We start from the raw sequence: 17,902 nt of genomic DNA on the forward strand, positions 1-17,902 counted from the left end.
AACTCGTCAATAAATATCATACGTAAGTTGCGTCCGAGCATTTGGGATTACCTGTTGTAATATTGCAAATTTTTATCAACAATCTTACGGAACGCAAGTAGCATGCAGCACTTAAAATAACTTATACATGAAGGTACATTGGAAAAATATTTTTAGGTGTCACGAAAAAAATCGAATTTTGAATAATTTGGGGATTGTTGTTTTAAAAAAGATTTAAAATTACTGGTCTTGTCAGTGAATAAAGATACGTATACTATTATAATACCATACGAGAATATATATAATTAATGATCATTGATCATTTTAAGTACGTAAACCGTATACATATAGAGTACAAAGTAATAGTAAAAACATAATAGATAATAGTATAATCGTTGTTCGTTTTTTTTTTTTTTTTTTTTTTTTTTAATTAAATTTTGTATAAAAACTATTTGTTGGTAACGATGGAATAAAAATGAATGTATATTTTCCTACCATTAGTCATGTCAACAAACAAAACGATAAAAGTATATTTTTCTAGATATTTAAAACTGTTCTACGTTTTTATTCACTAATTTATTCGATTGAAATCGTTGTTTCATAAGTTTATATATTTTGTTTCCATTGAATAATAATCAATTGATGTTACACAACTTTTATATTTTGAACGAATTATCTGTAAAATAACAGTTTACATAATGACAAATAACATTATACCTCAGGAAGATAATACTAGTGAGATACTAAGGGCCGACATACTTAAATATGGCTATATGAACAAACGAAATAAACTCAGAAAAAACAAAACAAATGATAATCCAGCCAAACGTCAAGAGTAAGAATAAAATGTGTATACCGTTTACTTTCTATTGACTATTGTAATTTAACATTAGCATGAATATTAAATAGTAAATATTTTTATTCGATGAACTCGGTAAAGATATTAAAAAGTCTATAAACAATTTAAGTTAATAATCATTTTAAATTTTGAAATAATATTGTAATCTTCAATTTGGTTAAATTATAATTATATTATATAAGTCACTAAAGCTGATAAGTTTTTTGAATTCCTAATTTAACTAGTTAAAAAAATATAATGATAGAAAATAACCTAATTTAATTAATTAAGTTAATTATTTTCATAAATAATTATAACTTAACTCAGTTATGTTACTAAACCTATGGAAGTTAATTGTAAAAAGCAATTTACAACTTTTTGTACTATAAAGTATAAACCGTATTTTTTTTATCCTGTATTCAAATCGAATAATATTGTAAATACTATTGTGCAAAAGCGATAATATTATTATCGTTGTGGTTATTCGAATCGTCTAGATGATACTGGTCTGTTAATTATGTTAATTAGAAATAGTAATAATAATATTTAATATTGTTATATCAGGTATGCTCAACCTTTTTCAACTTGCGGGCTACAATAAAAAATTATATTTATACTACGGGCAGTATAAACTTCACGGTTTTTTTTTTTTTGTACATTTTATCTGATATATTATTATCTTTATTTACTTATCGAATTTATGACTCTAATCATGTGTGCTTAAAGAACTGAATATTTCCACACTAGTTGCTAGTTTATTTTTGTCATTAGAAACTACAGGTTTACATTTCTTGAATGCAAAAAATATTAAATTAAATTTTAAATTTTAAAATATCTCAAAATAAAAAGAAGGACATTGATACCGAATGCCGTAATTCTTAAAAACTTATGAAAATAACATTTTTTATAAATAATAATTTTTATTTTTTTTACAAATTTCTAATTTTTATAAAATGGTCACGGGCCGGTTGTAATACTTCCGCGGGCCGAATCCGGCCCGTGAATCACGGGTCGGGCTCACCTGTACTATATTATAATAACTCATTTTCATTTCGATAAGAAAATTATTTTTGAATATAATTAATGAAATTTAAAAAAAATAAGTAATTTAATTTTTAATTTTCAGTTTATATAGTTTATTATTTTTCTTTATTAAATTTGTAACATTACTTAGTTACTCAAATTAATTTATATTTTAAAAAATTTTACTTTAAATTAGCTTAGTTATACTTAATGTTTTTTTTTTTTTTTTAGGATAATTTAACTTAAACTAGTTAAAAAAATTATTTAATTTGCCCAGATTTGCAGGTTACTCGTCAATAATAGTAGGAACCTCCTAACAGCTGAATTTTTATAGATTTATTTAATGTATAATAAATTATTTAATCAAAATAATAAGTACTCAATAATAACTAAATAAATAATACCAAATAAGTAGATAATCTAATTAGATACAACAAATTATTTTAATAAAGCGGTTACTGCACTTAAATGTTAAAATTACGACTAAACGAGTATTATTACGGTACTTAAATACTTAAATACTTAACTTAAATACCTATGGCATATTTGTTAATATATAAATAGCCAATACAGTTTATTTCAGTTATTAATGATGGTTATCATTTATTAGGGCAGGATTTAGTGAGAGTTGGCGGAGTTGAATGCAGCCCAGGGCCACCACAATATTTTTTATTTCTATAAATATTGTATAACATGTAAACAAAAATAAAAGGAACTTAAACAATGTTGAATACATATTATAATATCATAAGAAAATTGTTTATTCATTAATGAACATTGAGTATGATATTTGAACAAGATAGCTACTTATAATAATCAATATTTATTAGTTATTAATTAGTATATTCTAATTTTTACAATCAAAGAAAGAGCGCAAAGATATAGGTGAAATATTATCCAATACCTATAGACTTAAAAATTCCTTTTTGTAACATTAAAAATCGAACGATTGGTGGCATATTAAAGAATTCAATATATAATATCAGTTTTTAAGGACTTATATCTGCATATTAAGTTTTTAAAATTATTATTTATAGTAAAAAAGCTTAAAAAATACTTTTGAAAAAGGTTTAAACTACTTTTTGGCAAAGAACTATTGATTAAAAATGTTTTTTACAATTATTTGTGGGCGATGATAGCTTTACTTATACTAAGAATAAATTTTAGTTATTTATATACGTTTATAAAACAATAATTGTGATGGCCTCGGGACTGTGGATTAATAACTATTTACTTATCCCCTAAGATTATTTAAAATTAAAATATAAACAATTTACTAAAATATATATGCTATACTTGTTTATATTTTTAAACATTTTATATCAGGTATTATATTTATGGTAAATAGTCAAGAAAATTTTTTAAGTTATACAATATTAATTTTATCAGATATACTTGTTTTGCTGATGTAAGTGTTTTCGTATCTTAATTCCCATTTTTAACGTTTTTATTTAGAAACAATTTAAAAAAAACTTCATGTTATAAAATTGATTAAAAAAAATAGTAATTACATATCATGTAGCCATTAACAATCAACATATGCTTTTTTATGATATAAATGTAACTTTAATCTTATTACAAATTTTACTAGTTTTCATTTATTAATAATGTATGCTGACAATGACAAATATAATACGAAAAAAACCTTGTCAGTGTTAAGCTGTCTATTAGTAATACGCTTTGTATGTGTTTATATACGATATATAACAATAATATTTTAGACGACGTTTTGATAAAGGTTTTTATTGCACTCTTATTTAGAGCCCCAAAAACATTTTTCGCCCGGGGCCACCACACACTTAAATCCAGCCCTGATGATTAATGACGTTGGGAATGTGTGCTTGCGTAGATGGGCCATTAAGTTCTTAGAAAAAGAACGAAATAATTTGATGACTGATTTGTACGCAATGGAATCCGAAGTAAAAGTAAAGGAAGAAGAGAAGTACAGGGCAAAATTTACAAGTTTGATTCACGAAACTAAACTGGCAAAAATTGAGCTGAACGAACAAAGAAAAATCGAGGCGCAAGTGGACAAAGAGATAGTCCAGTTGGAAGCTGAACTAGAAAAGCTTACAATCAGAAATAGATTGGCAAATGACGATGTCCCGACATTAACCACTGTACAAATATATAGTTAAATAACATTGTTGTTTTTTTAATAGCAAATACTATTTTAATTTATAGAATACTGCAAACAACGAATACAACAGGTTACTTTATGAACAAAATCAACTGAAAGTGCAAGTGGAAATGTTGCTTAAACGGTGGCAACAAACACAAAATATTTACAATTCGCACATGAATAAGTTGAACAAAGGAAAAGAAATAGTATCTGTTCTTACCGAACAAGTTGCGAGGACTTACACATTCAGGTATACCTATTGATAGTAGTTAACGTAGGAGGAAGAGAGGGATGTATGACATAAAATCATTTCTCTATAGTTTATACTTTATAGTCAGTATCTACTTATGAACGGAAAAACAGTGATCTGTGTATTGTGTATATACGTATATACATATATATATATGTATGCACAATTTTTAGTGCTCTCCTTAAGAATTTACTTTTGAAGAACCACTCATGATATCTAATACCTATGCTATGACATCTTAGGCTAGTGTTTTAGCTATCTGTGTAAATAAGTAGTTTAAATTATCTATAGATAGAATAAATATTTACATATATTATCTGTATTACATTACGTAATATTGTAGACTATATAGGATGTACCTATAGGTATAATATTTAATTTACTTAGTAATATAAAGTTATTAATTTTGCCAACTTTATAGGTTTTATAATTTATAGTTATTCAATTGAGTAATTATAAAATAAATTCACTTATTCACCTATCAAAATAAATCATTGAGAATATTAATTGGAAGAGTTCGACATAAGTTTTTTATTTGACTTACCTTTTTTTTTTTAAATTGCTGTTGATTTAAATTAATACTAAAATATTTGAGAATAATATTTAAACACAGTTATATTTCAAATCCTCCAGAATATTATTCTCTGTGGTTATTGTAATAGATGATTTTACTTTAAGATAACTTTAAACAATTTTTTTTGAGAGTATGTGTTTTATCTATATTATTACGTAGCCGCATAGGTTATCAAAAATAAAAAAACAAATTGTGTACTGACATCCGAAAGTATTAAAGTACCAAAAAACTAAAGAATAATTCATCCAATAAGATAGAACCAAAAGCCTAATATTGACTTAAAAAAACATTTTTAAATTCTTTATTTTTTTTATATCATCTTTACTAGGTTTTAATAAATTGATTGTCGATTTGTTGCGTGGTTATCATTTAATACCGAATAAATTTCCTTTTTTTGTTTAAAATAAACATACTCTAAATTTTAAAATATTATAGAACAAATAAAAATAAAATAATTTGTTACAATATTTACAATAATAGAAAAGAGGACATCTAATTCAAATATGTTTTGAAAATTTAGCATATATTATTATGTAAATATTGGGCATTATATTATTATGTAATAATTATTATCATAATACTATTTTATATAATGATAAATTATAGGTAGAACATTGTGTAGGTACTCATTATTAATCATTAGATATATTTTAGTTAACAGAGTTGATAGTTAATTTAAGTCTTTTATCGCTTAAACTATATTTTAAATAGGTATAATAATTGTATTGATATTTGATCCAGAGATGAAGCTAAGGAAAGGTTGGAGACATATTTAAAATCAAGTAAAGCTCAAAATGGTGATAATAAAAATCACATAACGTCACTCAGACGGCAGGTGAACGAAGATTTAAGAATGACAACATTTCTTTCACAAAAGCGTATGTATAGAAAGATTACATATAGATTTTAAATTTACGCCAGTTTAGAGAAAGCATTAATAATGTATATTATGAGATTTGGTTGAATGATACAATTTAAATTGTAAATGAGATTATGTGATTTATTTATCTATGTATATTGTATATATCGTATTATGATAAAATAATTGAAACGGCTGTATATAATATAATTCGAGTTTTAAATCACTAATTAAATCGAGTTTAAGATTGCTTCCAATAAATTAATTTAGTGCGTCATATTGATGCGAAATGCTAAATTCGCATTTCTAAACATAAATAAAATATTAATAAATAAATATGATAGAGTATTGTAATATTTTATTTTAAAACCTATTTTTAGTAAAATTAAGACATAATAAACACATTGAAAAACCAATCGAAGAGAATACTGAAATGTTAGCGTTAAACGTTGAAGCAGAAACATTTATTAAACATTTAATTTACATTGCTGAAGACAAAAACTTAGAAAATATTATGGAACAAATTGTTAAAATGGACCTTGATAATCAATCCATGTTTAGGTTTTTGGTGGAATTAGAATCATCCGTAAGTCATATATTTTAATATATTTGTATAATAAATAATATTCATAATATATATTTAATGCAGTAAGTAGGTAAATAAATTGGATAAAAACAAACAATTTATATTTTTTTATTATTCATAGCTACGTGGTATTTTTGATATATCTAAAAAATATTGTAGATACTATTAAATTATAGTTTGAATTTATAACTCCATATAGAACACTAAAAAATTGAATTTAATAAAAATGTATTAATAATTTAATAAAACTTAAAAAATCTATAATTTTATGTTGGTACTCAATTTTACTTCATTTTCCTAGAGTATTGATTAATATATTAAACAAAATGCAATTTTAAATTTAAAATATTGAGTTTGAAATTCTTAATTATAAAGTTTGTATTTAATTTTTGGTTTACACCTAAATATAAAATATATGTATAGATGTATACAGTAATGTGTATATATAAAATACATAAAAGTATATATATTAAAAATTATGTAAAACATAATTTTAAATAACAAAAAGCAATTGAAAAATTGAAAAAATATAGTCCAATGGGTATACCGCTCTGCTATACGTACAATATGTGTCGAGTGGGTCACTGTTATGTGTGTATAACATTTAAATTCAATGATATACTCGTATTATTTTATACAAAAAACAATAATGAGCGGAGATGGTCTATCACTTTATCAGCCTGTATCACTAGATATGTTTTTTTGATATCGGTTCTAAAGTAATTTATTTTAATTTTATGATTACGGTAGCCGGTAAGTTGAAATTTATAGTTTTTGTTGAAAACCTTGCTTTTTAAAATATCCTTTGTATAAAATATAATAATACACCTATATAAAATTTATATATTCATTTATTATGAATAATATTTTTAAATTTTAACGAAATAATGAATATCGTTATTCATACTTTGAATATGTAAATATGTAACGTCGTCTAAATTTTAACTTAAAATGTCTAAAACAAAATTGTTGCTTGTATATATTTTAGATTTATTTTAATATAAATTATTTGAACTTAACTTTGTACCGAATTTTTAAGCATTTCTATCAAATAAATAATTTTTAATTGATATTTTATAAAAAGAAAAATATTAAAAAAAATTTTAAATTTTAAATTTCTATGAATAATTCCAAAAGAGTCAAAATATTATAAAAAATATATTACGTAGAAAATGATCATATAAATTATAAACATTAGCTGAAAATGCAAAAATACCTTTCGGTTATTCGTATTTGAGTTAAAAACAAAAAAAAAAAACATAATCAAATCGTTTTTTCTTTTTATTAAAAACTGGATTTACGTGAAAATGTCTCGTTTTTCTATAATTTTTTTTGTTTTTCCCAATATTTTTGAAAAATAGTGGTAATTTTTAAGTTTGACCTTTAAAAGAACAATCCAGGTACAATCTATCCAGTGTTGTAGTTGTAAAAAGGTGACTCATGGTTTAGATATGTATAATATGCATTTTATTCTATGTTTTTTTTTATCTTTTATTTTCGTAACAACCAAAAAAGAAAATAATATATTTATATATAATTTTATATTATTTCACTATAATAGAGAGTATACGACTATAACCAGAAGATATATGGTTTATTCGTAATAATTAGAAGGTATACGGCTTATATCGCCATATACTCTTCACTATAACACAGCACTGAATATATGTGAAATCAACTTCAAAGTTGAAAATCGAAGCATTTTTTACTACTTATCGTAGTATTCAAACAAAAAATAATTGTATATTAAATACATTCATAGCTTCGCATAGAATTTAAAAAAGTGTTAAAATTATGATTGAAAATGTAAAACAATATTTCGTGTATTTAACCTAGTATATAACTATTTTATTGCTTTAAATTGATACAGGAAGATTACAATCTATTTTTTTAATATTATTTCCGAGATAAGCCTCACTTTGTAAACTAGAAAAAATTATTTTAGACATTGCAATAAAGATGGGTAGTGTACATACCATTTTTTAAAAAACTTTTTAAACTTTTTAAGCTAACCTAATCTAATCTAATTATAATGATATGATTGTATGTAAACAATTTTTTTTTTAACAAATATAAAAAGTTAATCGTTTGTGAATTTTGAATTTTGAATTGCACTTGCAAACTGTTATCTTTACTCTTTTCTAGCACTTCTTAATCTGTTGCCATTATTGTCTAGTATCTAATACAATGAATCTGCATCTATATCTCACTTTAAATACGCGTATAGTTCTCAAAAACCAGCTGTTAACATAGTGATAAATACAACAAGCGTTATAATTACTAATCGGTGTCTGTTTTTTTAATTATATCTTAATAATTTGCGTTTTACTTCAAAATTGAGTATGTTCTACAATAGGTTTAAATATCGGAAAACTGAAAGGGGGTTTCGTTACATCACGTGGTCCTGATTTAATCGTATATTGATTGGAAATTACGAATAGGTAATAATTAATGACTAATGAGTAATAATAACCAAGATACTATATGTAATTTTATTATATTAATATTATAAGAAATATAAATTATTTCACTATTTTTAATTTATAATTTTCTAAGATAAATTAGAATTAATTTCTTATTCTAAACTGCGATTATTTGAAACGAAATGTATTATTTTTTTTTTCAGACTTCTGAAAGCATCGGAAAATAGGGTCAAAACCATTGAGTATTTAGATCGCAATATTTTGAAGAAACGATCTTAAGTATCGTTAAGCTTACTAGATTTTGAAAGGCGAGCTCAGAGTAATCATTATATAGTACACAAAATGAACATAAATATTTACATATGTACGTTGATTACATTGTTTGGTGTTCTCGGTGTATTTTTAATAAATTAAGTCGAAGCATTTATTTTTGTAAGATCGTTTACAGAGAAATACTATGATTTAATTAAATTAGTTATTTCATTAGTACAATATTAAAAATAAAATATAGCACTTATAGTTGATGATAATTTTTACCATCATCAAATATATTGTATCGCCCGTTGTCCAATAACATAATATAACAATTATGGATATCAGAGATAAAATTGTATCATTTAGTCACCTTGTATATTAATGTGGGACGTAAAGTTTGATATTTCTCTCATTTATAACATCTAACAATATTATCATCTAATTTTCAGTGATATATAAAATACGCTCAGCCGTACACCATAATTTTTTTAGTGTACATATTCGATAAAAATTTTCTTATGTTTTGTACTAGACGTTCCCATACCACCGCGATTGAAAATTTCGTTCACAATTTACAGTTTAATCGATGAAATTTAATTGAAAATACATGGATAACATTGATTCATACAACATATAAAAAATAATATTTTTTTTCCATATGTACAGGTCACTCTGCGCTCGTCTGTAGATCGTTTCTTTATTTCGGCAATTTTCAATTGGATTAAAAAAAAAATATATATTAAAATATTTTCAGCTAAAAAGCTTTATATATATTATATACACATTTAAAATGTAAAAACATTAATTTCTAATTTTTGTTATAAGTCGATTTAATTTATTATCGATCTCATATATTATACTATTTGTACAATTTTCTTTATGAAAAAAACTGTTCGTGAGTAGAAACATTAAAATAGTTATAATTTATGAAATGTACAAGGTGTGCTTCATTAAAAAAAAAAAAAAATAAATATTGTTATTTGCTAAATAACAAAAGTGCTCAGGGTAAATATATAATTTAAATAAAAATAAAAATTCTTAACGTCACATTGTGGTCGATGACTTAAACACAGGCTTGTATTTATATGTATAATGTATATACCTAAGTAGTAAATATTTTTTTTCCGTATAGAAATTGATACAAAACGGTTATTGGGAAGATAAAAATGAACAAATATTTTTAAGATCCGTCTTTGATAACATTGTAACATTATAAATACTAAATATTATGAGTCAATGTTTTCTTTAATTAACACAAAGTAAACTGATTAAAATGAAACTTGAAAGCGATAATTGATCTATTATTCTGAAGCATAAGATAATTATATCATTAACATTTCATTTTTATTGAAGAATTTGGAAGTGGAAATGTATTATGTGGTCAAGTATACTTGTGTACGTGCTAAGTGGTTGTGTAACGATTGACATATGTTGTGTCAATTGTGTGTATCATCTTTATAGTGTATAATGTATATAGATGCGTTTTATTTGTTTCGAATACGCCATGAACCACGGTAAACTATTGGCATTATTTATTACTATTTCAGGTATTTAATAGAAATAAATTTCCAACAATGATCTACAGATTGATTTAGAAATGAAGTAAAAATAATTGATCATATCCTCTTGTGCACGTTTTTGATAAGATTTTCTCTCTAAACTTTCAAAAATTAAGTTCCAATGAAAACTTAAGCACTTTTCATTTTCTATATTCTTTAATTAATTTTCTTGAAGTTCTAAGAGAGTCAAATAAAAAATGAAGATAGGTATATGTGAAATTTTTTTCAACATTTTCATTGATTAAACTTAATATGTAATATATATACATTATTGTATGGCCGCAATTCGTACGTACCTCTCATAAACCCGGGCCGCAATTCGTACGTTATTTTGAGACTGGGCCGCAATTCACCAACACTGAATTCTATAAAGTATTGTTTTGCAAATATTGTGAACCGATAATTGATTTGGAAAGATAATCCAGTGTAATTATACAGAGCCTAAAAACTGTAAAACGTATGTACTGTATGTGTTCTATTAAGTGTAAAGATCAGAATGGCACCAAGTGCCAACAATTATAAAAACATGAGCTCTTGTTTAAAAAACCAAAGTTTAATATGGATTTATGTAAAGGTCTCGGCTATTACACCACTTAATAAGCTATTGGACGACGGACACATATTAGTTGTGGACAAATTATTCAGGTCAATAATATAACCTGACAATTGCGGACAAGAGTTTCGTTGTCATAATACTAATTGCGTACATAATTTTTTTAAATAAAAATCACATGAGTTTGCCTTCACCAATTTTTTCAGGACTCAGGAAAAATTTTTTATAACAGCGTGTATAAATGATACTTTGCTGATTTCACCACTTGAATATTGCAACATTTGTTTGCTGATAAATGCCTCCTTTTTGACAGTTTTTTTCGTTCTTTTTAAATTTCGTACAGGAGTAGATGCAATTCATTTTCGTATCAATACCAATCTGTTCTTTATTAAAGGTGTCGATAAATTGATGTATGATAGGGTGACTGCAATAAAACATTTCATTAAGAATAGCATGAACACTTTCACAAGCATTTGTCGTTTGTGAAATAGAAGAAAATGAAGTTTTTCACTACACATTTTTACACAGACAATAGACGATCAGAAAGACGATAGATATTAAGGAAGCATGATTAAGATTGTGTTTAAACTTATCAAACATATTTTTTGACAGCTGTCTCAATATTGTCAATATCAAAAAGTAATCTCTCACCGTCCACGACCGTTATGTCAAAAATAATAATTGAACATTTGTCCGCAATCAGTATCTTATATTTGTGTCTGCAATTCGTATGTTACCTTTTTAGATTTCGTCTGCAACTCACATGATTCTTGTCACTTTGTTCGTAATTCTTAAACACCGAAACTATCAAATGTAAAGTTTTGGAAATTTTTGGAAGTTTATTATGGGAAATATATTAAATAAGTACGAGTTCAATGTGGTAGTTAATGTACAAAAAATATTTAAAAAAGCACTATCGTGTTTAAAAATTTTTAAAAATAACGCACCAGATATCCATCTATCTCTAGAATCTATATTATAACCTGTTAGAGTACTTGGATTACCGTCGTACTTTATTTATTACTGTAAATACTAAATACTATGAATAAATTCTTGATATCGTGAGTAGGTTAGATCTCAATGATGCTTTATGTATTAAAGTTTCAAAAAAAAAAAAATTTGGTGAAAGAAAATGTACAAAATAATTTAGTATATTATATTAATCAAATTTTAAAGTAATTTTTGAAACAATTTTAAAACTGCAAACTAAGAACATGCTTTAGTAGAGTCTTGGAGTTTCGTGGACATTGTAAAAACAAAAATAACTGCACATTGTACTGCATAATACTGCATATTTAAGCTTTTTTTTTAGTGCATATGTATACACATATTTCATTATTTTTTAGCACATAAAGTTTCAAGCCTGATAAATTTAGAGCTCGGATGTTAATTAACATAAATTCGTTTAAATATGTATTTAGAAATACCAAAATATGCAATTATATGTCTTCAAATTTATTGATATGACTATATTAATTATTTTATATAAATCTGTGTAAAAAAAAAAGAAAAATATTATTTGAAATTCAAAAATAATATGTTATATACCTATATTAAAATTACGTAAATAGATACGCGAAACATACAATAATTATAGAACGTAAAATATGTGTTTTGTAACTAAAAGCGTTTACTTGTGGCACATGTTAACATATTTGTAGGTAAAACCAAGTAGATACGTCCCGATTATAAATTTTCAAAAACGATTTTACGCGTGCTTAAACGACAACGATAATATTATTATATCTTTATCCGTTTAACTGTTTTTGTAAATGTTCAAAATAATAATAATAAAACGAAACATTTTTCATTGTTTCTAATTAGTAAACTAGAAATATTCTACTAAATCTAGAAATAAACACTATATGCAAACATAAAAAGTGTCAAATATGTAATTAAGTGCAAAATAAGTAAGTCGATTTGAAATCTATAGAATTCGTGAACTTTAAATCGTATAATTTTGGTATAATTCTGATTGCGCCAAAAAATATGCTAAGTCATAAATATTCGAGTTCTATACAGCGATGATAGTAACACAACAACAATAATAGTAACAACAATAATAATAATAATAATAACAACAACAACAACGATAATCATGACAATAATCTTATTCGTGTAAAATTTGGTCGTGCAGTTGACGACAGCGGAAAACACGATCGAAGAAACGCGCGTAATCGTGACGGAAAGAAAGCGCGAGTTGTGTGACGCGCAGGCGGCAAAAGCGGAGGAGTTTGCGAACGCCGTGAGGACGTTCAAAGCCGGGCGGGCGCCTTTGCGGGAGGCGCGCAGAACGTTGCGGCTGATGGCGGACGAATGGCGGCAGACGTGCCAGACGGTGGACGACGCGTGCGAGCTGATGATGGGCTCGGACAGCCGGCGGCCATCGTACCATCTCTTGGTGCGTTGCGACGGTGGTGGCGGAGACGGCTGCGAAGAAGAAGGAGAAGGAGAAGGAGAAGGAGAAGGTGATGGAGAAGAAGGAGAAGATGACGAAGCCGACGAAAGCGACGACGGCGGCGGCGGAGGCGGTCGTCACCGCCGTCGTCACCACCACCGCCACCGACGGCGCCGCCGCCGCCGCCGCGAACGGCCGGGCGACGGATCGCTATCGCCGACCGCCATACTGACCGAGTTGATCGAGTATTTCGAGCCGATGGACAGGCGACTGGACGACGTATTGCAACGGGTGTTCTGGATACAAAACAACTACATTTACGAGGACAGCGGGCCGAGACAGCAGCAGGAGGCGGCCGCCGGTGACTCGATGTCCACCGCGTCCGAGCAGGAAGACGAGTTCCTGTCTCGCGATCTGGACGGAACCGTCAACAGACACGCGAAAATCATCGCCGCCCTAGATCCGACCACCGTTACGCCCGACAACGAACCACCGGCGCCGGACGCCGGTCAAGTGTCTTCGCTCTGTCCCAGGTCAGTGTTATTGTCAATCTTTCAGCGCGAGGGCCAAATTTCTTTTAAATTGATTCACTGCTGCTGCGACATCCGCGGACGTCGTCCCGTAAAAAGATTTCTGAAAACATATTTTATTTCGACATGCAGTTTATTCAAAAACGATTTTTTCACATATTGAAATAAATTAATCTGTTCCGTTAAATATTATTGACGTTTTAACATATTTTTTTATTAACAATTAATATATAAAATTCGAAAATTAAATTTTGAAGGGTTTACAGATGAATTTTGTGTCAAAAAGGTTGTATTGAAGTTAACTTTGCGGTGAATTGAAATACATTTTCAGAAGTTCTAGGCAACCGACGACTAGTATGAGTGGGTACAGTTGGCATAAGATAGTTCTGTTTTGGTAAAAAATATCGACGGAATAAAATACCCTTCAATAATTTTAATTATTTCAATTTTAATTGAAATGTTATTATTGAATATCGTATTTAATTGAAATTTTACGAGTTTATTTAGACAGTTAAAATAATACGTAATGTTATGTTGAGTAAAATTGACCATTCGTAACTTTGGAGTTTCAAATACATTTTTGAACTACTGGATCTTAGGCAACTACTCGTTTTATTAACATTTCTTATTTAAGTTCATTTGTCAGTAATATTTGTAACTGTAACGATTGGGTTATCAATCCGTACCTTTGATAAATAAATAAAAGTTTAAAAAAAATCACCCATAGGAAACAGAAACCGTTAGAATTGCGTTTTTTTTAAGGCGTTACGTATAGGCAATAACCTATGAGTCTACTCGGCCAAACATAGTCTTTTTGTAAGTAGTAAGCTAGTGCCTAGTAGACCATAGGTAGTGTGTGTTCATCAACCATTATCCGTTTTAGATAGTTAGTTGTACACATTTGCATATATTAACATTTCAGCTCAAGATAAAAATATTCAAAACTAATTTATGACTTTAGATTACTCAGTTATATACGGCACACTTGATTAAAATAAGTAGGTCGTGGTTTAATTTTAAAAACAAAATATGTTTGGAATAATTCATAAAGAAGTTTACTTGTATCAATCGGAGTACTTTTTAGTTGTTCATAAAAGTAAAAGATGTTTGAAATTTTATAAATTTGATAATTTGAAAAATGATAAATTGATAACTAATATTATTATTATTTTAACTATTCTAAAATAACAAAATATTATCAGTATTACCATTGAATAATTATACTTAGGTATTATGATAAATTAATAAAAATTAATCTCATTAAATTTAAAGTAAAATACTAAAATATAATAAAAATATTTTTTAAATTATATTTTTTATAAATGTGAACAAATTTACTATTACATAAGTTTCTAAAATAACAAAAAAACTTACTTTCTTATTTATATCATATTATTATTTTTAAATACAATTTAAAAGTTAAAATTTGCATAGGCAAATATAACTATTTATAATTTATATAACTATAAATATTAGGTAAGTAATAACATTAAATATGTATATTTATTTTTATTAATTAAAAAAAAAAAAAAATGAATTATTATAAAAATAATTTTTAAATTTAAAAATTACTAAAAATTTAATAGTGGATAGGTAAGTGTACAAATTTATTATAGTGTTATATTTGTCACTGTTTAATAATATTAAAATACATAGAAATACATAATAACAATTAAAAAAATATTCAGAGTACTTAATATGTATTTTAAATACTTTTGAAAAAAGTATTTGAACAAAGTAATTTGAATACTTTTTTAAATATGTACAATGTACATTGTACATTAAAATCAAATATTAATTTTTAAACGTTTTTCTTAAAAAAAAAAAAAAATAATAAAGAATAGATGTTCGATTTGAGTTAGAAATATAATCACGTCTACATATAAAATATAAAATAATACAAATTTTTTAAAAGTTATATTTTTATTCGTAAAACGAACTATACAATTAACGTAAGACTTAAAAATGCTATAAAAAAACTCGTTGATTTAAAAGATATAAGAAAAATGTTATTTAAATATTTTGAATGTATTGTAATTATCTATAAATATTTTTATTTTTATTTGTATTTACGAGTATACTCAATTTTTTTTATACTGCGTATTAAAATAATTTTTTTGAATATTTTTCAAATTAAGTATCTGTTTTTGTATTTAAATACTTTTAAAAATAAGTATCTTTTACAAGATTCACTTTCTTGTGAGCACTTTTAATTTGAGTCTGCTCCCTGCTTACCTAGGTTAATAATATATTATACCTATCTGATAAGTAGGGCTGGGATTTGTATGTAAATACATATTTTTACCAAAACATGATAAATTAATTATTGTAAATAATAAATTTGTTTCACGTGATTTGCAATAAAATAAGACATACCTATATTATTTTATATATTTTTACATAGTTTGTAAAATTTCTGCTTTTTTTTTTACATATTTCGTAAATGTTGACAATTTTGGTGGTTTAGTAGTATTATATATTTATACTTTGATAATAGTAGGTATTCGTAAAATAAGTAAGTGTATAATGCACATAGGAAATAACTAATAACTAATAAGTATATGAAAGTTTCAGTTAAATATTAATAATTTTATTTTAGTTTATCTTAACTGTTTCTGATCGATAACTATATATTAATTTTTGATTATACTTTATGTTCAAAAATTATTTGATGAAATATATTTAGGAATTTAAAAAAATGTCAGTACTTGCGTTCACGTGTTTGTGAAAATATCTGTGATGTGGAGCGCTCTTTTAGAAGGTATAAATCAATATTAACACCGTATCACCATACTCGTATTTTTAATTTTGAAAAATTATAACAATTAATGGTTTGTTATTTTTTACTTTAAATTGATTAAAAATTAATTGTATTACACCATATTTTTAAATTTTTCTCATTACATATGTTTTATTTTATTCTACATATTATTTTGGTAATTTAATTATATATATTATGTACATATTTTTGGTTTTTTTTTTATTACATATAGATCTCAGCCCTAATGATAAGTGTGTAAAAATGTCATAGTTGATCGTAATTCTGAGACATGCGCACCCAACTGTTATTTGAATTTTAAATTTATTTTTATAATTGAATTTGTTCCGTTACAGGTGTTTAGAAAAGCGTTATGAAGAAGAAAACCAATGGGTGTTGAAGTATATCGATAAGACCCAAGGAGGTAGAGATACACCACCGAGCATATTACGTATATGCGACAGTAATAATGTCAGTACTAAAGAAGTTAATGACGAAGATTTTAAGAAATACTTTCATCGGACTTTAGACTGTCCTCTTTATACAGCTGAAAAGTCCCACACCAAGTAACACGACGATGAACATATTATCACGCGATGCCCATATAATACGCTGCTGTTGTCGCGTTTATTAATATTGTGTTTTTTCCCCTTTAAAACTGTCGTATTTTAGACACATTTATTTTTCAAACATTAATCTAATTTTGACGAATGAGAAATGATTATGTTTGTAAATAAATTTAGTTTTTCTTCACAAACGACTGATATTGTTTGTTACGTATTGTTGTTTATTTATCTACATCGCAGTATACATGTACAAATTAATATTTTATATGAATTGTGTTTATATTTTACCTATGGATAGTTTAGGTACTTAATTTCTGATTTTATATAAAGTTGATTAATCGTAAATAGTAAGTACTAGGTATTTACATTATTGGTCGCATTAAAAAGAATTTCTGGAGTTCATTTTTCAAAAATAATTTTTTCTACATATGTTTGAGCATTGAAAATACATTTCTCAATCTAAAAATTATTTTACCAAAAGTCTTAAATTCTTAATTAAGTGTACAAATATATTAAGTTATAAAGATATAAATTTTGCCTAATATGGTTGGAACTTGAATGCTATAAAAAGTTTTGAAAAAAATTGATTTAAAAATTAAAAAAAATTACTCATGTGTATGCAAAACTTT

The 17,902-nt window shown here is 25.9% G+C and overlaps 1 protein-coding gene across 1 annotated transcript; it reads left to right on the forward strand.

Moving 5' to 3' along the window:
• The first annotated feature begins 677 nt into the window (after nucleotides 1–677).
• LOC112596850 lies at nucleotides 678–17,277 on the forward strand. Its single transcript, XM_025342673.1, has 7 exons — nucleotides 678–814; nucleotides 3,690–3,960; nucleotides 4,025–4,212; nucleotides 5,528–5,664; nucleotides 6,026–6,231; nucleotides 13,159–13,952; nucleotides 17,064–17,277. Exons 1-7 carry the CDS (start codon nucleotides 678–680, stop codon nucleotides 17,275–17,277), a joined length of 1,947 nt encoding a protein of 648 aa, XP_025198458.1.
• Nucleotides 17,278–17,902: the final 625 nt, after the last annotated feature.

This window comes from Melanaphis sacchari, unplaced genomic scaffold (genome assembly GCF_002803265.2).
Source record: "Melanaphis sacchari strain LSU unplaced genomic scaffold, SCAv2.0 Contig358_pilon_pilon, whole genome shotgun sequence".
NCBI classification, from domain to species: Eukaryota; Metazoa; Arthropoda; class Insecta; order Hemiptera; family Aphididae; genus Melanaphis; species Melanaphis sacchari.